This window comes from Anser brachyrhynchus, assembly GCF_964034855.1.
Source record: "Anser brachyrhynchus genome assembly, chromosome: 20".
Taxonomy (NCBI): Eukaryota; Metazoa; Chordata; class Aves; order Anseriformes; family Anatidae; genus Anser; species Anser brachyrhynchus.
In genome coordinates, this window is record NC_137713.1 from 5019781 (window position 1) to 5045764 (window position 25984).

The following is a 25984-nucleotide window of genomic DNA, read 5'->3' on the forward strand; positions in this document are numbered from 1 at the left end:
GAAAGAAGCAGGTGAAAAAGCATGTGTGAGAGGTGAGGTATTCCAAGGAGCAGTAGGAAGAAAGGAAATTACTTGTTGATTTTACTGAAGTAGCTAAATGCTTTTTAAAGAATTTCTGCTTAACGTTTTACAACAAAACCAAACATATTTCTTCCTTAAAAAAATGTAAATGCTCAGAGATAACATTACTCTTTCCAAACCCCTTTGCTGTGCTAATATCCCTATCGATATACAATCTGCAGAGCCACCTGCAAACTTGTAATTTAATGACTCCCTCAAAACTTCAGTCCCATTTGTCAGCCCCTTCATCATCACCGTCCTGTTATTTATAGCTGTAATAACAGGCAGCAAAGCTGGCCCTTACCAGAAAAGCCTCCCTCACTCTCCCTCTGCCTTCATTGGATCCTGTTCTTTTGAAGCGATCGGAACACACAAATGTAGCCACCCACCTCTAGGAGAAAAACTGAGCTGCAGCCCTGGTGAAACATAAAGTTTATTTGACTAAAGTGACGCAAAAATTCTTAAAGAGCTCTTTGGCAGCAGATTATCTGGAAATCAGACCATGTGAGGGGGACTGGTGTACAAAAACCTCCCCAAGATGCTGAGTTGCCCACAGGCTGCGTTCCCGAGCCGCTGCAGTAAATGTGGGTGAAGGTTCCTCCAGCTTGGATAACTCCAGGGAAAGCACTTCAAACCCGGCCGAAAGACAGGTAACAAAAGACTTTACGATTTTGTTTTTTCACACGCAGCTACCTAAAGTACTTTGTGAAATTCGGACGGACTCCTGGAAGGCTGTCAGCAGAGCCTACCTTCCGAAGCAAGCAGACACCAGAGGTTCCTTAACTTCTCCTTGCCTCTTTCAACTTTGGCTGTAAAGCCTGAAATGCTGATGACACTTTCAGTCCTATGAATGTACTAATTGCTTCATTTTAAAGTTAACTTTTAAGGTCTTAGAGTGATTTCTAAAACACTGGGGAAAAAGGACATCTAGCAAAGCTATGGGAAACAAAAACACAATGATGTATTAATTTTTGGTGAAAGTTTACTTTGTCTTTTATTTATTTATTTATTTATTTTTATGCTTTTGTTTGCTTTCCTGCTGTTATATGCCTTTCTCTGTCTCGTTCAGGCACTTGTCCAGCAATTACGAATGTTGGGAGTCAAATGCCTGTAGCTGAACATGTTGTGACAGTCTGAAATCTTAGAGTCTTGGCAGTCCGCATAATTGCATTATTAAAGCAGGGTTTATATAAAGTTTACCAAAATTAAAATGAACTATAATGAAAAATGGAGAAAAGAAGCAGAAACTGAAGCAAAAAATCATTGCAAATCATTTACTTTAAAATGGTAAATTTTATTAACCAAATTAAATTGTATTTTAAAAGGCAAACTGTGCCAGCACAGTAAATTATCTAGCTCAATGGGACAGGTTTATTATAAGTAATAAATCTGTACATAAATATATGTACAGTCAATCATGTTTACTGCTGAAACTGGCTTGCTGGGTCAGTCCAAGTAAGACAGAAGTTGAAGTGAGGAATGCAGTGTAACTGGCCATATAAATAGTCACTTTTGTTGTGTCAAGAGAGCCTGGGAAGGAAAGGACAGTGCATTTAATGCCTCTGGATGCTCTGGAGGTTTGTGACATTTTGTAAATGTGGGCTGTTGGCTGTCAGGCATTTTAACAGGAAGGCTCTCACGCAGCTAGGCGTCATCTTCTGTGCTTTTGATGAGTGAATTGATCATAATTGTCCTGGAGAGTACTTCGGGAAGTTGGCAAGTGACCGCTGTGGGACTGTTTGGTAACCGAACGGGGTGGTGAATTTCAAATGGTTCTACAAATTAACAAGAACTGACTCCAAACTGGAAATTTAATAAAAACCCTAAGCTATTCCCACACATGGAAATGTGCAGTGTATTTAAGCTCTTTCCTGTTTCCGTCCAAGGAACTATAAACTGCTGACTTTTCATTAGAAACAGCATTAGAAGCTGAAAGAAACGTTCACTCTGAATCCCGGGGTCCCCTCTCATGCTAACATTTTAGCTCTTTTCCAAAACTGAGTTCCTGCAGCTCTGTTGAGCTGGCAGTTCGTGGCTTTTAGAACTGACACGACATAAGGGAGCCGTCCACGGGATGAGTGTTTCACAAAGCACTTAGGTAGAGCTGGGAGCCTGAATAAAGGGGCTGTGTCTTGGAGACAGCCATTAGCAAGCGTCCTTCAGTGAAGCATCATCTGGTGGCTGTTTCTTTGCTTTCTTCAGACAAAACCATTCCAACGCTGTGTGTGTGTATGCTGGCATATACGTGCAGCCAGTCTGTGACTTCCGAGTGTGCAAACGGGTCTTTTACTTGAAGCACTGTGCAGACTAACGTGCCTATGCAGTTATATCACGGAGCAGTGCCCTGTTCCTTTGGTGACATTTGCTGTTTTACAGCCCTTCCTCCAAGCTGATATAAATAATTCGAGGAAGACTACAAAAGGAATATCATTCCCTCCAAGCTTATCTGTTTCCTTGCACTCCATGTGGACACTCTCAAGCCAATAAAAATGCATTTTCCTCCCCTCTCTCTGCTCTTTAAATAACTGTCCTCAGCTTGGCAGCATTCCCACTCCTATACCGCACCTCTCTTCTCCACACATTTCTCCAGGTAAAATCTTTCTTTTCTGCTGACTCTTGAATTTCAGACCGAAACATGGGCAAGGTGATGCCGTAAGCCTCACAGTACAAGTCGATACTCCCCCAGAACTGTTGTTTCCAGAACGATTTCCACATCTTACCTATACTAAGCCTTATCTGGGCACACACAAGTTAACTGGAGAGCTCACTCCTTGGGCTGCTCCTGCCTAAGCAGCCTTTTATTCCCCCAGAAGGGTCATTGTCTCAGGGGGACTGCTGGTCGAGTACAGTTCTACTCTCCTTTAATGAGAATGGGAGCCAGCCCTTGGAGGAGTGCAAGTGTTCATATACAGGCCCAGTTTGCTACCTACATACTGTAAATTTCTTCTAAAATAAACATCACAGTGATGTGCAGAAGTGCAAGACCTGCAATGTATGGAAAAAATTCACCGGATCCATTAATTTCAGCATGTTTTGATCACTCCTTATCCCAAACCAGTTTTGATTCTTTTAAAACAGACTGGAGAAGCAAATCAAAAAAAAAAAAAAAAAGCACCTGAAGAGCTCATTTCTCAGTTGTTGTGCTTTACACATGGGCTTAGATCTGCTTTGCACATAACACCAATGTATCATCTTGTTATGTATTAATGAATATCAGTTTTTTAAACCTGAAATACAATCTGTCACACTTCTGATCAGCTCACCTCACGGAAACAAGTTAATAGAAAAGGATGTTCTTGGTACTCCTTTATTTTTGATGAAATAAGTACATGTGAACGTATTCAAAAGCATAAGTTACTATTTTTTTGAGTTATGAACTCTAAATGAGACTCATCAATGACAAACCAGGTAAAATTCATTGCAATGTAGTGCAGTCTAGTTTCAACATTTAAATGGCTGATATTTTCTTTTTTTTTTTCTTACTTTTTTATTTTCTAACAGCTCCCTACAGTACAGGAGCATCTAGGCTATCCCGTAATAATTTGATTAAAGGGTTACTCCCGGCCTGTGCAAAATCAGGATAAATTTGAAGCCTCTATACTCCTCCACACCACATGGCAGCCAAACAGGCACTCCCTGACTCCCTGACCCCCAAGAGCACAGGAAAAGGATCAGTTTTTACAAGGTTTCCCCTGCCATCCCAGTCACAAACCTCCCCCATGCGAAAAGGCAGAGTAGGACCAGCGGCAAACAAGACAGCCTTTTTCTGGGGGGATACCTGACTTCTCTCTTGCCACACAAACCTCTTGTGTCATCTTCTAGACAAAAGGGTTTCCTTGGGCTCTTTCCATCTATATGCGACTGCCTGTGTGACCTGCGACTTCGTTGCAGGGCGTAACGTGCACTGCAGCAGCTGCACGATCGCAACGCTCGTCAGTACTGGCTGACGGCAGTGAGATGTAGGTCAGGTTAGCAGAAATCATCTCAACGTTCAATGCTGTTTGCCAACAGCACAGATTAACTTTTTGTCTTAAGAGTTCCGAGCCGTTTAATTTTTTGCAGGTGCTAGCATGAAACCGGCCAGAAACAGTGCAGCTGGAGCGCTGGCACTGGTGGCAAGAGGGGGAGCTTCACCACGGGAGCGCAGCTGCAACCCAGGCGGTGGCTGGTACTCGGCGAGCGCTGCTTTAAAAAAAAATAGCCCATTAAAAAGGAAAATAATTTGTTCAAAGCGAAATGTATGCAAATATACATTTGCAACTGTGCGAATCACAATGTATTTGATCACTGGGAGGCCAGTAACGATTGCTGCAGTGGCGCACAACAGGAACACGCCTGAAGAAGCCTGGTGCTGCCGCCACCAAAGTGTTCACCAGGCGACATCAAGTTTTGCCTCCCTTGGAGCATCGGGTATTTGCTGCACCTCAGCCTGATTGTTTTAGTTCCCTCGGCACATGAAAATCAAGTTTGTCCTTTAAATATACAGAGGATGGGAAAATCATTTTGTATCGAAGTGCTGGGAAGATTTATTCCCTTGCATGGCAGCGCATTAAAGGAAAGGGATTCCCACATTGCCACGAGAGGTCACTGCATGCCTCCAGAAATAAAACAAGGCAATGAGACAACTCCGAAGCTCCCTGCTCGGAAAGGAACCGGACCCCAGGCCAGGGATGCTCCTCTAGGACTGCTCTGGTAGAGGCAAAGGAGTTGGGTTTGTGCAGCTACAGGGCTGGCTGAAATTCAGCTCTGTGTAGGAGTAACCAAAAATTATAATTTTTCATATTTGCCCTATGTGAAGTGCGTTGGTGGCTGCAGCCAAGCCCCAAGAAGCACACGGCTTGGGTTCTCCATCCTAGCGCTCCCATCGGGTGAGGCAGAGCTGGGAGCCCAGGGCAGAGCTGTGGCTCTCTCCCTGGATCTCCTGGCACAAGGAGGGGACAGGACAGCTGCCAGCACAGGGACGGCTGCCCACAGGACAGCAGGGGCACCAGAGGGAGAAAAGCCTCAGGCACGAAGGGTCTCCAAAAGAGCAAGGTCACACTTGCAAAACAAAAGAAAAAAGGCACAGCCAAAAAGAGCAAAGTCACACTTACAAAACAAAAAAGGCACAGCTTTCTTTCTTTTTTTTGACTTATTTCTTTTTATCTTCAGCTAACTAGGTTGGTGATAAGAAGCCAAGATGAATTTATGTAAGCACAACCTTTGCAACAGCTCAGATCAAAAATCCGTACTAAATTGCCATTCCTTACATCATTCACTCTAAAGGCGTGTAACACTAGGTCCTGCAGGGAGATGGGCACGTGTAATTAAATGGAGGCTGGGCTGGGCAAAATCCTTCACTAATAGCATAATTTTCTCCTGGCGATTGTCCCTAATAATCCTAGAGTACTTCTCAACTCCAAGGGCTCTACTTCTGCCACTGTCGCCACTGTTTGTAGCAGTTGCAAGAAAAAAATAAAATAATAAATTACATTCTACATTCTCCTGCTTTTTTTTTTTTTTTTAACTGGATAATGAAACCTTATGGGTCTGTTTTCATGTGCCAACTCTGCTTCTGTGAACACTACTGCATAGCTCTGGAGTCTCACTGCAGAGATTTCCCATGGTAGCTGACGAGCTGTAATTCACTTTCAGACAGAAATAGTTCAAATTCCAGCTAAAGCCCCTCAAAGCGCACAAGTCGTTTTGCAAACTTGAGGCTCAAACTACTGAAAATTCTACCTAGCTATGTAAAGTGATGTGATATTCCTCTCCTGTGGTCTGCAAAAGGAGCTTAGATTTGGGTAAGACAACGACCTTGTCACAGATCCAGGAAACCAACAATATCTTCAACAATCTTTCCTCGGCAGGAATGTGCCAAGAAGTGTCTATGTGCGGAAGCAAAATGTTTTATAAATACAGTAAATGCTTAATTCTCAGGTGTGGAAAATTCAGTCTCACAAGATAATGAAGTTAAATCAACATCCTTTACTGCTTTCCCACTTATGAGTAAGAGGTATAAAGTCCAGAAGGGCTCAGGTTACTTTTCCATATCCCTATCTTACACTTAACATGCTCTGTCCACGATGGAGAGAAGGATTGGCTGTGGCTTTTCCTAGGATTTTCATGTTGCTACCAGTGGCAGCACAAGCTCTTTCGGGACATGTGGAAGGTTTCGGACTCCAAAGACACTCAGGTTTTATAGTCTTGCAGGTAAAACAGAAATTACTCTTCTTTGCCGTAGTATTTTTCTCTGGAACCCTGAAGATGTTTCGGTCTTTGTGGATGATTAACTAATAGTAGCAAAGTGCTGCAATTGTAGGAATTATGCACTGTTATACACTGCTTGCTGTGTGATGAAAAGAACATTATCACGGTGAGCACAGAAAGTAAGCGGGAACAAACGAGAGGTTTCTGGAAGTTACAAAAATACCTTCGAGGGACTTCTCGCTGGAGAACATCCCCTGCAACCGGATAACTTTCCTTCTGCTTGCTTGTTTAGGAAGAGCCTTAGCAAACTGTCTTTTTACAAAACTGAACGCTGGCAAAAGACGTGAGTTTTAATAGCTCTGGCAGTGAGCAACCTCTAGCGATGAGCAAATATTATACCCTTGCTGCTCTAGTTTTTCCAGCAGTTGAAAGTGAAATAATGCTTATCCTTGTGCTCAGGATGTTGCACTGATATTTACTGCGGTACAAAATGCTTCGAAAAGGGAAAATGAGTTGTAATTATCATCATTTAGTATGTGGGGGTATCACGGCTTGTTTGACACTTTCCTAGCCATAGAGCAAGGTTAGCGCATGTGCAGCACCAAGGCTCAGCTCCTATTCCGACATTTCATTAAGGGCAGCTGGGCATTCACACTACCTAACAAACGAGCAGAAAACTGAACATGACCAGAGGAATCACGGTCCTTTTTCTGTTCTTTTTATATTTTCAAAGAAAAGTTAATTGATTTCTTTTTCATTTCTGAATGACTGGTTTCCCCTGCATTCCTCAGGTAAAGCCAGGGATTTGCTCAGTGCCTGGGTTTTTGCTGGCAGCAGGCAGTCTCTCAGGAGCAGCACCCGGTGCCCTTCCCAGGGCTGGAACCACGGCGTGAGCAGACCCGAAGAGAGTGAGAGATGCCTTTATTTCTGTGAGGAGTTAAATAAAATGGGAGACAAATTTTGTCCTATGTAGACCCCAATGCTAGTTCTTACTGACTCAAAACAATCAGACTGAAGACTCCCGGTCTTTTTTTCCCTCGTTATTAGAACTGACTGAACGTTAAAAGTTAGCTGATGCAAAAGCACTGGCATTTAAATACTTTTCTAAACTTTCATTTAAGCCTTCCGGATCTGCTTCTAAACGTGGCAGACACAGTGGGATTTCTAAAGAAATACGGTCATAAAATGTAACTTGTATATCCATTGTTATCTAAGTATTTGTTTAATTAATTCTGCTCTCTTAATACTGGATGAATCTAAAAATTAATGGTAGAAATCACAGTATGAACTTACGAAAAAGCAAACACAAACCAAACAGTACACTCCGCCCTGATGTGTGCAAAATGGGAGTCCCATAACCTCCTGGTGTGTGAAACCAGTGCTCGGAGGGACAACTCGGTACCAGAAGACAGCAGGACTGTGACTGCCTGCGAGTTGCCCCACAATGCATAAAATCCAGCAAATCTGCTGGATATAACAGATCTGCTAGATCTGTTATAAGCCAGGTACACCACCTGCAGCTGTAGGAGAGGATGATTGCTTCTTTCCTTTCTCCGTACACAGCTGAGAGTTTTGCTGGTACATCCTGAATGGATTATCTGCTAAATATCACATTGCGTGCTGTGGTGGTTAATTATTTCCAAAAGTAATTTAATCTCAGAACCTGTTACAAGTGCTGGTAACATGAAATTACCAGCATCAGTAAGCCCAGTAACAGATTTTTTAAAACTATTTTTCATTTCTTAGATGGTGTCCGTGCCTTCAGTCTGATGGATTTAAAAATGGAGGGGGAATTCTAAGAGCATTGGGAATACAGTGGAAACAAAAGCGTGGGAAAAGAAGCCACGCGGCCGTGCTGCTGTCCCTCTGCAACTGAGCAGGACAAAGCTTGGAAAAATGGAAAAAAAGGCAACGAGCAATGAGACTCAGCTGCTGACTTCCAAGAAAGATGTCTCAGGCTGCAATGAAGAAGAAGACTGCAGAGAGAACGAACTTCTGATCAGGAACCCTAAATCTGCCCTGCGGCTAGTGGAGGATGGGAACAAAGTCCATCCCAGCCAGGGAGATAAGGAGGAGGCAGCTCCGATCTCAAATGGCTACTCAGGGGTTCAGAGCTCTGGTCCTTGCAATGGGATGGGAGGGGTGGAAGATGCCCAGTGCACTGCCCCCGCAGCCACGACCACCACCACGACCACCACCTCCGCCACCTGCAGAGCTGAGGGCCAGCAGCAGCTGATGGAGCTGGAAGACAGAGAGACCTGGAGCAAAAAAATTGACTTTCTACTCTCTGTCATCGGGTATGCAGTGGATCTGGGAAACGTGTGGAGATTTCCTTACATATGCTATCAAAACGGAGGAGGTCAGTGACCGGTTCTATATGTTGTTTTTAACATCCTTGCTTAGAAATGAATGAGTTTAGTGGCTCATTTTAATACCATACACGACAAATGAGTAAGGGGAAAATACTTTTCAAGCAGACGGAAAAACCTAAGCAACGGGATAGGGTAGGATATAAAAAATCAGTACAACTAGAAACTGAAAGCTGGTTAGGTGCAGAACAACCTTGCAGGAGAAGACACCCAAGCCCTGCCCAAGGGCTATCTACAACCACATAAACAGATGTGTCAAAACACTCACCAGGAACACTAGGACAGACTCACCGACATTTCAGCCAAAACACAAATCTAATCACGGAGAGCTAGGACAGGAAGGACTTTTGCCTCCCTGATGTACGCAGGCATTCTACTGAACTTAATTATTTTTGTCTATATCTCACAATTGTATCCATCACAGAAGCAGTAAGGTCTTTGTGAACCCCACCTATACTCGCTACAAAAATGTGAGAAGCCTGGCCTGAGTGCTGCTTCGCATTCACACTGCTGCGCAGTTACCCTGCTGAGAAATCCCAGGGTAATTCAGCATGGCACACTGGCTAGGGAGGGGATATGCATTGTCCCTGGGGGATAGGAAGAACTCTGTTTATGGAGTGTTGGTACTGGTGGACGGGAAGTCCTATGAAGAACTGTAACCATCTGCTTGCTTTCTTGCAGGAGCATTCCTCATTCCGTACACAATCATGGCCATCTTTGGAGGTATTCCTCTCTTCTATATGGAACTAGCGTTAGGACAGTACCACAGGAACGGGTGCATCTCAATCTGGAGAAAAATATGTCCCATTTTCAAAGGTAATGAAGGGAAATGGAAAATTACTAGGAACTTTCTGAATAACTGAAAGATTTTTCTATAAAGATGACGTTTCTGAGAAAAAAATCTGAAAATCACATAGAGCAAAGTAAGGCTAGTTCAACACAAGATTCTGGCTTTACAAAGAAAGCTTTCATAAGACTTTATGTACATATCTGTAGGTGTGTGCCTGTGCTCTCACATACACGTGACGTGCAACTCTCTGATTGACTACAGAGAGGCCAGTCCATTTTGTCTGACCCAAGCTTGAAAAAAACAAAACAAACAAACAAGCAAAAAATTAGTTACTAAAATAATTATAATATTACTGAACCCAAAATTAAAAACAAGAAAGAAGAAAGATCCACTACTTCTGTTTCAAAGATACAAGGAAATGAGTCCCTGTTTGCAGTCTTTTAGAATAGAAAGACCTATTCTACATGCTTGTTACTCTTGCTAGAGCTCTGGTCTTTTTTTTTTTCCCCTCTGGGAGTACAAGATGGCAGTTTCTAAATTCCACATTTTAAGAGCAGATGAAACAAACTATTTAAGCGTATTTTGTCTTGACTAAGAATGCTTTTTTAGAATCAGAGCCTGAGTGTTTCCGAAGCCACAAGAAATTCCAGTGTGGTAGACACAGGACAGGGTATGTGTGCCTCCTGCAGAACTGCCTTAGGCAATTACTAACTGTAGTTGATGTGAATAAACAATTCCTTCTTTTCTGTGGCCCAAAACTCACTCGCTTCCTGGAATTATTTCCTACCTTACTAGGAATCGGCTTTGCCATCTGTATAATTGATCTTTACGTGGCCTCCTACTACAACACCATTATGGCGTGGGCCTTTTACTACCTCGTGTCCTCCTTCACGACGGAGCTGCCGTGGACCAGCTGCACAAACGCCTGGAACACAGGCAACTGCACGAACTACTTCAGCAAGGACAATGTCAGCTGGACCCTGTACTCCATCTCTCCTGCAGAAGAATTTTATACGTAAGTGCATGTAAGTGAGGACAGTAATATCAGACAGAACGGTGGAACACGTAGCAAGGTTTTCTTTGGAGGGGGAGCAGGGGTGTTTAGCAAGAGTATTCTTTTCTAAAGTATTCAGATAATCAAATACTTGTAGGGGTATGTATGCTTAGGGTGTGTGGGAGGGTGCTCTGTATTTTAGATCAGAGGTTCGCAATTTTCTGGCCTTTATCAGCTGTCAACACTTATCATTTATCATCAGTGGTTTACCACAAATGTCAAGCTTGTAATTAAAAAAATCCCAAATGATATAACTCTGAAGGCTACTTATCAAGGCCTCAGGACTACCTGTAATGCTCAGACCACAGTATGGGACTGCTCAAAGCATACTGAACATAAGTATTTGTTACAAAAATATCTACACTGTGTTTTTCTTTCCTCTTTCAGCCGCCAAGTTCTACAGGTGCATAGGTCCAATGGGCTGGATGACCTGGGGGGCATTAGCTGGCAATTGACCCTCTGTTTATTGTTAATCTTCACCATTGTATACTTCAGCATCTGGAAAGGGGTCAAAACATCTGGCAAGGTGAATGCAAAAGCAAGACAAATCACTTGGTACAGTATAGCCTAGCAGCAGTTCTAAAGGAGCCAATTGACACGTTATCCCAGACTGCCTTCACGGCAGGGGTTATGGCCTCGTGTATTCGGGAAGCTCTTACCGCAGTGACTGCAACTGTTACCCAAGTAATACACCATCAAGTAATTACGCCACCTTTCTGTGGACAAGAGCAACCCTGCCCAGAGAAAGCATGGGTATTTATGTGCCAACTGCCCATTCACAGAACTTTTGAGAAGTTCACATGAAGATGCTACAAATGCTAAGAGTTATCAATTGTTTAACTTCTTACCATCTGTTAATTTTCTACCCATGGCAAACGCTACCTTCATGTTCCCCTCGCAGGTGGTGTGGGTGACTGCCACATTCCCATACATCATCCTCTTCATCCTGCTAGTGAGAGGTGCAACTCTGCCTGGAGCCTGGAGAGGTGTCCTCTACTACCTGAAACCTGACTGGCAGAAACTCCTGGCCACTGAGGTAAAAGCATTATAAAAGGGCAGGGATTCACTTTTAGCCACGCAGCATGGATATCAGCATGTATAAACTTTAGTGCCTACTCCCAGCATTGAGCATGATTACACACACGTCTTAGTTTGGACTCAAAAGCCTGACTTCATGCTTTTGTTTAAACAGTCATGCTATTCTTTCCATAATTATATAGTGGCTTTTTGTTTTGTTTTTAAGATTAGACAGGTTTCCTGGTTCTATTCTGCTACTTAAACCCATCATCAGTTTAGCTCGAGCTCTTAGGGAATGGTGAGCAGCCTGGCATCGAGCAAGAAGCTGTTATGATCCCTGCTACACTGCAACACAGTCCTTTACCTACAGCAGTCACACTGAGCAAACTAATTTTACTAAACCCTAACATCTGGATTAGCCACAGGTTTTCTGCCCGGGAGGGGAGAAACTGGCAGACTTCCCCCGCCCAGCAGTGGCTCCAATTACCCGTACTTAAAGTGCAGTTACCAGAGCTGAAACTTAAGATCTCCAACCGGTGACAGCCGCTGGCAGAAAAGCCCAAGGAGTCTCCAGCTGCCAGCTAACACACGACTCAGTGATCAGTGGATACGTGCGAGTGCTCTGGAGAAGGAAGAGGTCAGTTAGGCCTGCGTACACACCCAAAGTTCTGAAAGAAAGGAGGGATGAGGACAATACTGAGCTAACCACAAAAACCCCTTCCAGTATCTGATTTAGCTTTGAGCTCAGGGGATGACAAGCAGTCCATCAGGCTCAAGGCTGCGCTCACTCCGCTGCTTATGAAAGTCTCTAGTGGGGAGGGTGAGGGAAAACCCCCAAAGCAATAAATACTACAAATACAAAGATAAAAAATTCCAATGTTTGCAAGTCTGCCACTGCCCAGCTGATATGGAGAGTTTTGAATGAAGAGGAAATGAAAAGACACCAGTCTCTGATAAAGCAGCATCTCCAATAAGGGACCACATCTTCTGAAAAAGCAATAAAGGGCACTGATATTGTATTGGATGTATCTGAAGTGAGGACAGCAGATCGCAATCTGTGTGTGCTGGACGATGACAGAGTTCTGTCTGTGGCTGATACGGGATGGCCTCACGCGATGGAAGAGAGTATGAGAAATGAGTTGTAATGAACTCCAGCCTTCAATCAAAAGAGGAGAGACGAATGCGGGCTTTCACCTTCAGAAAGAGAGCTGATATTAGTACTTTAGGAACACTACTCGCTAAGGCTGTGGCCACTTTTCAAGTACAACAGGCTTTTCATAACAAGATCATCACACTTGCATCTGTCATGGCTACAACAAAGCTGTATTGAGTCCTTCGAACTAGAACTGCACCCACACTGTCACATGTATTTTAATGTGTCGAGGAAAAATATAGGCAGCGATCATCTACTGCTTATCCCAGAGGACTCACAGCCAAACCCCAGACTGCTCCACAGCACACGAGATTTGGAGGAAGAAAGGTGGCCAAGCCCACCATGAAATCATGGACAGAGAGTTTTTTATACATTCCAAAAGCTACGTTAATCTGATTACAGGCAAACCACTGTGAATTAATCTAAGATACTGTCAGAAATGAGTACTTAAAACAGCGTATAAAGAAATACAGTAACATTTTATCCATGGTAAATTCCTTGAAATAAATCCTAATTACATCACCAATGAACACAAGCATAGCAAAGGCATGAAAACTATAGTGGATGTTAGTACCTGTCTCAAATCTAAAAAACAATTCATATTCCAACATACTCTTTTAACAAAATGCTTGTTGGATCAGGACTAGAATACAGTCAGAGTAGTGAAACACAATTTTGTATGGCTAAGTGATATTGTGAATCTGCCAAACTCATTCAGTCTGTTTCACGTCATTTCTTCTTGACTTTACTGTTTTTCAGGTTTGGGTGGATGCAGCAGCTCAGATTTTTTTCTCCCTTGGTCCAGGTTTTGGGGTCTTATTGGCTTATGCCAGCTACAACAAGTTCCATAACAACTGCTACCAGTGAGTTCTAACTTATTGTGTATGTAAAATTAAATATATACATATATGCTTGTATTAATGAAAAAGAAACACGGTGCTGGTGAAAGACACTGAATTGCCAAACCTGTGTACACATAAATCAGACAGTGCTGTAACAGAACAAAAGTCCTTATTCAAAGATTCTGTAATCTAAAACAGTTTTCTCTCTGTTTGCCTACCCCAAAAGAGAGAATCTCTATCAATTAGAGCAAGGAAGCTTAGATGTAGAAATGTGCCAAAAGAAAATGGCACAGTCCTCTGACAAACAATCAGATTACAATTACTTATTCCCAGCAGTCGGTATGGATATGACTTTAAGTCTTGAGCTGAAAGGCGATTTGTAGTTGTTTCCTTGTTTTCTTAAAAACTGCTATTTATACAATTAAATACATTCCTCCTCCACTCTTTAATATTCCTATAGTAATTCCAATCCTTTTAGAAGTCCGGTATTTCTGCAAGCATAAATCCAGCATTTAATCCTGTGCCAGACTAATGTTATAACCTGTTCGAAGTTCTTCCTTAGGAAAAGCACTGAGAAGTAGCTTTGTTGCTGTTTGTTTGTTTTCCAAAATGCACTCATAGTTCTTTTCACCGCATTCCCCTAGTTTCTGTAGGACTCTGTTCAGATGAGTAACGCACCCCATCTGGTAGTAAATTACCCTTCCCATCAGACGCCGATTCCCTGACATGAGTTAGGTCTTCTGTTGCAGAGACGCTCTGGTTACCAGTACCGTGAACTGCATGACTAGTTTTGTGTCTGGATTTGTCATTTTCACTGTGCTGGGATACATGGCTGAGATGAGGAATGAAGATGTATCAGAAGTTGCCAAAGACACTGGTAGGCTAACTTTTTGTACAGATTTCTCCAACTTCTTCTAAGAGAATGTATTTGCACCGTGCTAACACTTACCTCTAATTCCTACACCAGGACCCAGTCTGCTCTTCATTACCTACGCCGAGGCCATTGCAAACATGCCTGCTTCAACTTTCTTTGCCATCATATTTTTCCTGATGCTACTCACGCTGGGATTAGACAGCACGGTGAGTAGACAAGATCTAAGAGAGCAGATTTGAAGAGGTGGATGAATGGCATTGGGTGTATGATGGCCTTACCCCACCAAACACCAGAAGAAGCAGAATTACAACCACGGTGCTGTCACCAAAGGGCTCTAAAGCAAGACCGGCATCTCCACGCACTTTCTGTGAGACAGCAGCTCTTCCTCCAATTTCGATGTTGGAGAAACTGAGGCCAAAATAAAATTAAATGATTTGTCAAAGTCACTGTGATAAATAGTGAGAGACCTGGGAACAGGGCTGAAGCACTTGATTCACAAGCTCCTGGTTGAACGCAGCCTTACAGGTTCCTTCTCTTCTGTACTTGTAAATTTATAAGTCAATTAGTAAATTCTGGATTTATTTTCCATGCTAACTGGATTTAAAAGGTGGGAACTAGTGAAGGCCTTCTCAACAGCACTACAAAAAGGATGTTCTAAAAATTTGCTATGTAAGCCTGGTTTTACAGATTGTGAATCAGCACCTTCCAGGAAGGCTGAACTCGGTAGGCTGCACTGTCTTGGTCGCAGTCTTATCAGTAGCTTATTCCTTGTAGTGCTTCCTCTGGGTGACAGGCACTTCTTACTGATGAGGGAAGACTAAATCCCCGCCCTAAAGAGTTAAAAAATTCTGAAGAAAGTCTGTCTGAACAGCAGTTGTACCAACTCTACAGGCAGGATAAAGCACCAGTGTTTCAATCATCTAAAACTCCTCTTCCTGGTAAAACTGTCCGCTATTTTCCATTGATTTTTCAGTTTGCAGGACTAGAAGGAGTGATTACTGGAGTACTGGATGAATTCCCTCATGTCTGGAGCAAACGCAGGGAATTGTTTGTCCTTGGTCTGATCATCATTTGCTTTTTGGGCTCATTAGCAACCCTGACATTTGTAAGTATTTTACCCCTCCTCAGCTTTCCTTACTGGCAGTTTTCTGCAAATGACGACTTGGAGAGAGAGTATTTTTTTTAAAACAGATTTAGGAAGTCAGATTAAATCTCTCGCCTGTTTTCTTTACGTGTTAGAAACCTGTATTTGTAATGAATGTGAACAGTATCTCTCACTAGGAAATGTGTTGTGAAACAATTGTATTGCAATTCAGCAAAACCCTAACGTGCCACAAGTCACAAATGATGCAGCTGCTGCCCCAACTGCTAAATCAGCAAGCAGAGATGCATCCACGTTGCATACATGGTCTACTTCTCACTCTCCAAACCTCCATGTTTAAAAATATTGTGATTTGTTACTTTCATTTATCCAATGTTTGAAAAATATTTTTAAAAGAACGATTAAAAAAATATGTTAGAGATTGCTGTAACTATTGCTGGACCGCTCTCCAGAAATTTCTGCCAATGAATGTCCCAGATCTTCCTCATCAAATCAAGCTGGAAAGCATCATCAGTCACACCTTAATTACCCCTTCATCGCCTGTGGGATTTGTTTTCACAACAAGTTAAATTTTGAATTGTGAATGCAATGATCATAAGGGACAAGGAAAAAATACTTGGCTTTCCTGTCGCACTTCACTCCCCTTGCTCATTAACAACTCTCTTCTCATTCAAAGCATTTTACAGTAAAGGCAGACGTAGTTCCTCTCTGGGACGCAGTGTCCTCCTCCTTCATCCGATTCTAGGCATCCCAAATGGAAGGAAAGCAAAGCAACACCCTAGTTGTTTCCTGTTCTGTAACTATGACTCAGGTTGGAGAAAGAAGACACAGAGGGCATGCAAAAAACCACTCCATCACACCCCAATAAACCTCATTTGTGCATTAAAATCCAACTAGAACAGCCAGCAAATTTTTAGCTTTCTAGCTCTTCTGCATGGCACTGGTGGAGTATGTTCACACAGAGCCAGAACAGACCAGCAGCACAGCCAGGGATTTCACAGGTCACACCGCAGCAGAACTTACACATCTGTGAATATTTTGGTCCAGGTGAAGACAATAATAAAAAATAGTGTTCCAGGATTCCCGTCACTGGATCTCTGGTTCACTGCTAATATGATCTCCTTCGCAGGGAGGCGCATATGTGGTGAAGCTGTTTGAAGAGTACGCCACCGGCCCAGCTGTCCTGACAGTGGTGTTCCTGGAAGCAGTTGCTGTGGCCTGGTTCTACGGTACGTCCGCTGCCACGGGGCAAAACAATGCTAACGAGCACTCCTGAGCTCCTGCGGAGCGGCGTTTCCTGGGTCTGCAGGCAAGATCGCTGTCATCTCAGGGAAAAGTTTGCCTTTTTTTACCTCCCACAGACCCTCTAGTTACCAAATCTGTGAGAACTGTTACTGATTGGTCTCTGACAGATGTATACTGACATCTAAAAACAGTAAGAGATATCATTCAGAATAATTAAGGATTAATAATAATGTAGTTAAGACTTACAGGAACAAAACAGTATTTCAAGATGGGTTCTGAATTGATTTGCTGTGCATGCATCTACTTGGAAAAACATGTTTCTGCTGTCACGACTCCTGCTGCTTGTCTCCACAGGCATCACCCAGTTTTGCAACGATGTGAAGGAAATGCTCGGCTTTGCCCCAGGCTGGTACTGGCGAGTTTGCTGGGTAGCAATTAGCCCCATCTTCCTTTTGGTGAGTTTTCTTTATAGCTCTTCTTTTGGATCCAGCACAAGAAAATTATCACTGAACAATGCAGTTCCTTAAAATTCTAAAAGTTTACACAATTTGCTTGTGAAGTTCTTTATTAACAATTTTTGTTAAGCCCAAAATGCCCAATTAGCGAAGAACCTAATACAATGCTGCAAGGTCTTGCTACTAAACCACAATTTTAAGGATTTTTGTAGATGAGCTGGGTAAACAAGACTAGGTTATAAATAATTCTTCTTTCCCCCTCATGAACAAACATTACTTTGTTTTGTTGCTTTATATTTGCCTCAGCAAATAAAAATGATGAGGAAACATACTGTCTGGGGAGCAAAACCAAGGTAGGTAAATACACTGTCCCAGTAACTGCTGACTGACACTTAGAGTACTCCATATAACATTTACAGCAGTTAATTGCAGCCTTTCTAAATCTACATTTCAGAATTGGAAATACTGTCCCAATGTTTGACCTGGCAGGATTATTGATAACATTTTAACATCAAGTGTTCATTTCCTGATCCAAAATTAGTTCGTGCTATCTTTTATTGTCACTAGCCTTAGCGGGAGCAGAGCGGGTCAAGATGGAGTTTATGAGCACCGAACGTAGATTTAAGACCTACAGAACAAATTCAAAACACTGTTGTAATGATCAATGCATGTTTAACAGATTTTCATTTTATTACCCATAGAAAAAGAAGGAAAAAAAAGACTATAAATAAAAGCGTTACACCACAAATAATTTTTATACTACTGTCCTCTTTGTGATCCTAAAACAGTAAAATAAACAGAAGCAAACAGCTTTGGTGATGTGGTTACTAGGCAGAGCTATTTGTCCTCGCTGCGGAAACTAAACCAAACTAAGGAAAGCCCAGAAGGCAGCATGTTATTTCTCTATGGAAATTTTAATGGAAATTTTAAGGACAGAATCCTTATCTTCTAATAATAATCTGGAAAAACCGAGTCAGAGATCCTTCCAAGGGCAGTCCCAATATTATTCACGTAGTGTTCAGCTACAAAGTATTTGTTGTTTCACAAGAACATTCTCAGTCATGAAGGATGTGCAGAGTGAAGATGACGAATCAAATTCTGAGTAAGACTTAGCTATCTATTTTTTTCCGCCTGGGAACACACGGGATGAGGAAGACCTAAGTGCAGCACCAAAAAACAGGCACGTTTTGTAGGAAGCCTGAAGCAGTACAACCTCGCTCAAGACAGGCAATCCCAGAATCACACAACAGTGATTTACTCCCTAAATTCCTCCTTAGGGACCTAAACCCATAAGAAAGTTGCTCGTTGATGAAAATGACAAAAATAAAATGGGTGTAGGCACACCACTATCTGCGGAAGTTGTAGTGTTTGTTTAACTTTAAAAATCCACTCATTTATTTTGATTATACATAAAAATAAAAAGCACACTCAGATTATAGAATAAGGAAATGACCACAGAGGATATGAAAGAGTTATGAACTGTTGGGAAGCGTATCTTAATGCATCATTCTTAAACTGTCTTAAGCAGGGAAGAGGGCAGAGCAACAGGAACAACACAGTTGGAATAATTAAAATGAGTCCTAACTTTTTTTTCCTGTTCCCACGTAGTTGTTGAATTGCTACAATAGGGATTACTTCTCATCCCACTTGTTTCAGAGTAGACACTTGCAATAATTGTAGAATTCAACTGAATGAGCAAATAAAAACAATGTTCAGAGCTGAAATTTCAGACCTCATTTCCAGGCTAGCTGTACATGTCAGGGCTGCTGTGATCTTTGGATTCATAAACTACATGAAGGAAAGCCATCTAACAGCATTTGTACAGGTGACAGCAGAATACCATATCCAAACCAGTATTAGCATTTGCAAAAGCTACTGAAGAACTAAAATTGTATGGATGAATATCACAGAAAATATGCTAAGTTTGTAGAAAGTAAGTAACAGAAAAAAATGGGAAAAAAAATAGCCCATCACAGAGGAAATGGGAGGCTGCTGTGATTACCATATATAAGTACTTTAACGGTATTTGAGAGAGCATGAGCAGGGTCTCGAACCCAGCGAAGAATGGCGTAAGGAAAACAATACAGGGGCTGCAGGTTAAATTCAGGCAAACCAGAACTGACACTGATAATGGTTAAATACGAGGCAAGTAGCTAAAGGAAACAGCACAGTTTTCATTTCTGGTGGCTTAACATCCACGTGATGCCTTTCTGGAAGGGATCTTTTAGCAGGAACCAAGCTGTAGGGCTCAATACAAGGATAACTGCATGAAATTCTACAAACTGGTATCAATCTCTCTCTTTTTTTTCCCTTTAAGTATACAAGCGTGGTTTCTTTTGTGGTTTCCTGTTTCTTTTTCAGTTTGTCACTTGCAGCTTTCTGTCCAACCCTCCTGAGCTACGACTTTTTGATTATAATTACCCCTACTGGACCACAGTGTTGGGTTACTGCATAGGAACCTCTTCTGTCATCTGCATTCCGATCTACATGGTTTATCGGCTGATCGTCACTCCAGGCGCACTGAAGGAGGTATCCAGTAGGCTCTGTTGTTTCTATTTGACTGTTAGGAAGGAGGTGATATCTATAAGCATTATACGTTAATTTTTCTAGGATTTGATGCCCTGGGCTGTTTTGTTCCTGGGCTGCTGACAGCTAATTGTCTTTTGCCCATTCTGAGTGATTTACAAGTCTCCCAGGTCTCACTGAGGGGGTTAAGATACGTATTCATATCAATTAATTTTTTTTTAAGCTCTGGTGAACTGGAGGCTTTCCCTAGAGATCACACATGACACAGCACCGTATGTGTGCATGAGCCAGTGGAAGACCAGTTCCCCTGGGTGTGCTTACAAGAACAAGTTTCTTTTTCTCTCCCACACTTAGTAAGATTTCTTTGCCATAAATCCATGACAGTCTGTGATGACGTTTTGGGGATTTCTCATAAGTTCATGTAAATACCAGTTCTGAGAGAGTATGTTCAACTAGCTCACGGTACCCACGTAAACATCGAAGTCCTAAAGCATTAACATGACAGCTATCAAACTGATTTAATTGTATCTGTTACAAATAATTAATAAATAATACTGTGCATTTCTATAGCCCCTTATGGTTTTATAGTGCTAGGATAACATAACCCTGAAACATCCTTTTCTTGTACCTGATGAGGCATAACTCAAACCAGAGTCAAATTTTTATTACAAATCCCTTTTCAAATGGTGCTAGTGTTATTTATTACCTATAAAATGAAAACATCTTCTAATACTGATTTCTTTGCAACAGCGTATTCTGAAAAGCATCACTCCAGAAACAGCTACAGAAATTCCTATTGGAGACATCCGCATGAATGCAGTTTAAGCTAACCTGTGTTCTGGGGGAGAGGTGGAGCAGAAAACCTAACTTTCCCCATACTCTTCCCCACCCAAAGAATTACGTTTCCAGCTGAGATAACAACTGGAGGAGCTTTCAGTGGAGGCTCTGTCACTGACAATGGGCATTTGGAAACGTGATGCCTCCAGCACATTTATCCAAGCAATCCGATGAAATCTGCCGAGCACTTCTAACCAGACTGAACCGACTGGGACCAATTCGTTCTGGAAACGCAAGGACGTCTGTGTGCATGAGAATACCACTGCTCCACGCGTGGGCACTGGGGCTGGTTGAAAGCCTGCGTGACTGCCAAAGCCTCTGTGGGACGAGCGTCAGCGGGTGGGATTAGGCTTAGAATCGCAAGTGTGTGGCAGTACCCCTGTATTTTCCTCAATGTGATCGTTCGTACTGGGCAATGTTGTATTCGCTTCTAAGGTTCTAATTGCTTAAACTACAGTGAAAAATACAAAAGTATTTCCGATAGCCATATATTACTCAAGTAACACAGGGTTTTATAAACTAAAATATATTAGTAAATTCTGCAAACCCTAGGTTTGTAGGGGAGTCGTGAGATGACGAGGAAACAATCCCGAGCAGCACTATATAGCACTCCGCACGAGTTAGCACACACATTTGGTAACGTTTATCCTCCTTTTCATTTCCCACATTTCATAGATTTTAACAGTTTCTATTAATTGTTTCTTGCTTAATACATTCTACAAAATCCATTTTTGCAATGTAGGCTTCACTTTCCTTGAGACACAATCAAGCAGAATATATCACGGGTTACCTCGCCAGTATTTAAGTTGCTAGCACTTACTCTAAAGTTTTCATAAATAAGCTAGATATTCGCAAAAATCATTGCACTGACAGACCTAATGTTTATTCCCAAGGAAACTATATACCAACAATGAATTATTTGGGGTTCAGATGCCAAAAAGTGGACTCTCAAAGATCTGTTTATTTTTTAAAGTCAATTCCACAGCTAAAATTGGCTGGAGCCTGCAGCTTTTTCTATTGTTTCCTAGTAGAGAACTAAAGTTTAGAACAACCCTTTTGGCTGGCTGACAAAAGTACGTTTAACAAACTACGCAAGCCTACTCTGAGGATTTACTAGCTCCTGTTCTTGTGTGAATTACATTTAGCTTTCACCCCGAAGAAGAAGAGGAGATCATTTTTTTTTAACAAGACGTTCAGCAGGATAGGTTCTGATCAGAACTATTTGTACTAAATTTTGAGGCACTGATACACAAATTAACTTCCATGCACATACTGATCTCTTCCTATTAGGTATGTACATACGCCTTCCAACAGGAACTGCCCTTTAGACTGACTGCAGTCAGCTGGAGGACAACAGTTTTGCTGCAGTTACGTGGAAATTTAGAGAAACCTAAGTAGTCATCATTTATGTAAAGACATTGTATTTTTACTCTACTGCATAGATTATAACAATCTGTGAGAAGTAAAATAAAATAGAGCGTAAAAGTCTCTTTTGTATTTCATGGTCTACTTAGGCAACATACTGCTAGAAGGAACAATGTCATGTACATGTTCAGAGCAGCAGGCATTAAGAAACCCACTGGAGAGTTCACATCAGTACAAAGAACTTACCTGGTCAGAGGAAAGCAGCAAGGGTGCAATTGCCTTTTGAAACCATTTTTCTTGCTTCTGTTGTGTTTTTCTGCTTAGGTGTGCAGACACCTCGTGGAGGAATGCCTCCTACACCTCAGCTATTGACTTCACTTACCTTTAGGTCTCGAGCCCGACTTCCAATCAGGAAATAACTTAAAGTGACAATGACGGTTCTTTCCAAACTACAAACATAAGTCTCCTGCACTATTTTAAAAAAGGGAGTAGGTTCTTGCATTGCCACCAGAAAAACATAATAAATCTGTCTTACTGGATGGTTACTCACACAGGCTAGTTCTGAAGCGTACTCCTCAAGACTATTTGAAAACTACTTCCAAAGCTGACTTCATTGTGAGGAAAAGACAAACGGTTGAGAATCTGTTTAATAATAAAAATGCATTTGGATTTCAAGTTGCCAATCAGAAAATTACTGTTTTTTTAAATAAACATTTCTGTTTTGAGTTCATCCATTGAAAAAATACATATGAAATGTCAATGTAAAATGAACGATGTACTCATATGTATCAAGTGTGGGAAATAAAGGAGAAAACCCCACCCAGCTTCTCCATTCTTTAGACTGGTGTTCAACTAATACTAGGTATCTTACCTCCTAAATGGGAATTTTCAATAGATATATCTTACAGATGTATTTCTTGCCAGAATTGATACTCTGTTCCATGCTAGGCTCATAAATAAATACATATTTTAAACTCTTACAGTTCCAATTTTTAGTCATTTTTGTATGCCCACTTGCAAAAGTCTCTTTTAACAGGCATTCTGCTACCTTCTATTAAGAAAGGTGATGGTATAGCAGAAATGGTTGAGTTAAATACAAGCATTATTTGCATGAAAGACAAAGTTTCTCTTTCAGTCCTTGCAAACAAACTGAAATTGGGAACATTATGGAATAATTTGCAGGATAGTAACTGCAGAAATCACTGCTATTTAGTGTCCAATACTACTGACATGTCCTTTATAACAGCATTTGAAATGGCAAAAGACGCATCTTTAGTTCATATTAAGACACCAAAATACAACAGCCATTGAATTTCTGGGTGGATTTAGCACAGAATGCTGAGCAACATCCCAAGAAATGCCAGTTTTTTCTAGTGGATTAGAACTCAGCCAAAAAGCCCCGATCTTAATATAGAGTCCTGTTACAGTCACAGTGTAAAACTGGGCGAGTTCTCTCAGCATGAATTTCTCAGTTGAAAAAATCAGAATAATGCACTGTGACTACAGCTGTACCGTGAGAGATGAAAGCTTATAAAAATATTTGAAGAGAGATACAAAAAGCAAAGCAGACGTGTAAAGTCACAGGAGAAAATATTTTCAGAAGTAGGCAATCCAGAAGATCACTAGTAATGTTACATTTTTATTCTTTTTTCACCAGGATAAACCAATGGGGGGTAAGGAAGCCCTCAAGAAGTAGATTTAAAAGGCCTTTCTTTTCATGAGTAATACAAAGATAAAAAACATGTATGTTTTCATTCTAAAAAAAAATGATTTTGCAAGGTTTCCCTCAATTTTGATTTCATTTATATTTATCATTGATTTTTCTTCCTTTTACATATCCACCTGAAACCATTTGCAGTAACCAATATTTATCAGGTAGCCCATTTTGATACTATATGGGCTGCACTGCAATTCAGACTGTTTGAGGCAAACAAATTCTTCAACTCACCTTCTGCTTGTCAACCACACCAGTATATCCCACCCTCTACACTGAATGGTGAAAAAGGAGTTACTGAAACTGGTAAATTAGGAACACGTTTGCCTTTCAAGCAGAGAATTAGGCTGGAGTTTTAGCTGTACAGAACTAGGCATTCCCTCCACCTTGTACACGGATGCATCTGTATTAATTCATGCGGCTGTTTAGTTACAAGTGTTGCAAGCTGACTGTAAGTCATCAGTATGTGCCTTGTACTGTAAACTGTTATTGTAATAAATTTAATATTCATAATCCAAATGTAGATGTCTCTTGTGCCTCTCTCTTATGGGGAGTTTCAAGCTGGCCTACAACAGATCCCAGTTTTTTAAAGCAAAGATAAAACAATTCCAAGAAAAAGCAGTCCAGTTTACTACACCAATAAGGCCTCTTTGACAAAAAGCAGAGTATTTCGTTTGCTGTCTGAACCTTTTCCACTGCTAAATACTCCACTTTCATTCTATTCCAACAGAAAAAAACAATGTGCATGACATTTGTTTAGACAGAACATCAAAACCAAACCGATCCACACTTGGAATAAATGCTTAGCTACTTGATTTAAGTAAGAAGGCAAGGTAAAACCAAAATTTTTTTTTTGAGCTTCATCTGGGAAAAATTAAATAAAAAATTGTAAAGAGGATTAGTCAAACACAAACATTTCTACTTATATGTTTCCTATTTATAAGCCTAACATATTTCCCCACCAAAGAAAACATAAGCGTATCATAAGGAAAAGGGAAAATACAGATCAAACAAAACTCCAATTGGTTCTATTCTGAGATACGTTATTTTATAACATGTCAAAAAGGAGCCCAAAGGTTTTGGCAGCATTTACTAAAACTAGGACACAAAAACACAAATGACTCAGCTGTTCTTCCTACTACAAACTACTGCAGTTAAGTGAATCATACCGTGTGCCCTTCCTGATGAGTTTCTTAAAATGACACATTTCAAGTTTCCCCAGTCTTAGCAGCAAATGATCAGCTCACAAGACCTGGGCTATGAAAGTCATATTTGAGAAAGCACCACAGAAGTTTTTTGAAGTAAGAGAATTAGAAAATCAAAAGGGTTTTTTTGAAAATAAATAATTTCAAGGAATCTGGAAAGAAAAAGATAGCAGTCCAACATTTTAAAATCTTGGCCAGGAACAAGGGTTATTATTTCCCATACAAACATTTGATTGTCATAGGTTTTGTTCTGAAACTAGGACTGCTTTAAAACGACTTTGATTATCTAAGTGTTCAAAATCATCTTTGTGGCACTTATAAAAACTTATTATTTTTAGTTCATGTTATTATGAGACAAAAGTGATAGATTGTCTGAACAGACAGACTGACAAATCTAAAGTAGTACCTCCATCAGAACAAGCAAATATGACTGCAATACATGAAAAAGGATGCATTTATCTTACTTCACATACAAAAAAAGATGAAGCTATTTCCAGTAAAATAACTCAAGCATTCAAAAAGACCCACACATTACATGTAGTACTTATCTTACACTTTATTTAAGTATTTCTGTACATCAGGTCCCTAAAACCAAAGCCCACACATATATACAAATTCCGTATGTCAATATGCATTTAACTTCCCGAACATCATACTACATACAGACATCTCCTGGATTGTTGTTCGGGCTGTTTTGCTGGCCTTTCTTCCTCTTTTACAGGTATGTTTCTTATTTTTGGGAGCATCTCTGGGCACTGATAACTCTTGGTAAGGCCTGAGAGCCTTAAAGCATTATGAGTTTAAAGAGCTCATTCTGCTTCAGCTGGTGAGAGGAGTAGGGGCTGCCTGGGGCAGGAATTTTCACTTTAGGCTGTTTAACATTCCTAGAACTTCCCAGAATCTTCAGATGAAAAATAAAACACAACAGGGATAGGATACTGCAGGCAAGGGTGGATTGATTCAAACAAATTTAATACTTTGACTGTATAAACTGACTAAGGGTGTGTATCAACTGATCCATTAATCCATTTCAAAAGATGTTCTTCTGTTATAGAACACAGAATTTTTTTAAATGAAAGCCAAGAATAAATAGCTAAGGTACACTTTTACTTCTGTACACGAGTCCATGCAGCAGTGGATTTTCCTCTTGGTTGAGAGACCAAGTGTTTTCGTCCACCACAGCAGCG

At 41.1% G+C, this 25984-nt stretch overlaps 1 protein-coding gene across 3 annotated transcripts; it reads left to right on the plus strand.

Annotated features, from left to right (window-relative positions):
* Nucleotides 1-410: 410 nt before the first annotated feature.
* Nucleotides 411-22858, plus strand: SLC6A4 (solute carrier family 6 member 4). 3 transcript variants are annotated; one of them, XM_080563259.1, is made up of 15 exons: nt 413-710; nt 7041-7157; nt 7996-8608; nt 9300-9434; nt 10204-10423; nt 10850-10988; nt 11364-11498; nt 13392-13495; nt 14224-14351; nt 14442-14554; nt 15322-15453; nt 16580-16679; nt 17050-17150; nt 19512-19679; nt 20427-22858. In XM_080563259.1, exons 3-15 carry the CDS (start codon nt 8146-8148, stop codon nt 20499-20501), a joined length of 2013 nt encoding a protein of 670 aa, XP_080419385.1. In that variant the 5' UTR covers nt 413-710; nt 7041-7157; nt 7996-8145; the 3' UTR covers nt 20502-22858. The 3 variants fall into 3 exon arrangements, with proteins under 3 accessions (XP_080419386.1, XP_080419385.1, XP_080419384.1); XM_080563258.1 differs by lacking the exon at nt 7041-7157; XM_080563260.1 differs by lacking the exons at nt 7041-7157; nt 19512-19679; nt 20427-22858 and adding an exon at nt 17718-19502 and having other exon boundaries at nt 411-710.
* The last annotated feature ends 3126 nt before the right edge of the window (nt 22859-25984 follow it).

Coding starts and splice junctions, on each gene's coding strand:
- SLC6A4 (XM_080563259.1), top strand. CDS start 8,146: ATGGAAAAAAAGGCAACGAGCAATGAGACTCAGCTGCTGACTTCCAAG. Junction 8,609..9,299: donor ATGCTATCAAAACGGAGGAG/GTCAGTGACCGG, acceptor GCTTTCTTGCAG/GAGCATTCCTCATTCCGTAC. Junction 10,424..10,849: donor CCTGCAGAAGAATTTTATAC/GTAAGTGCATGT, acceptor TTCCTCTTTCAG/CCGCCAAGTTCTACAGGTGC.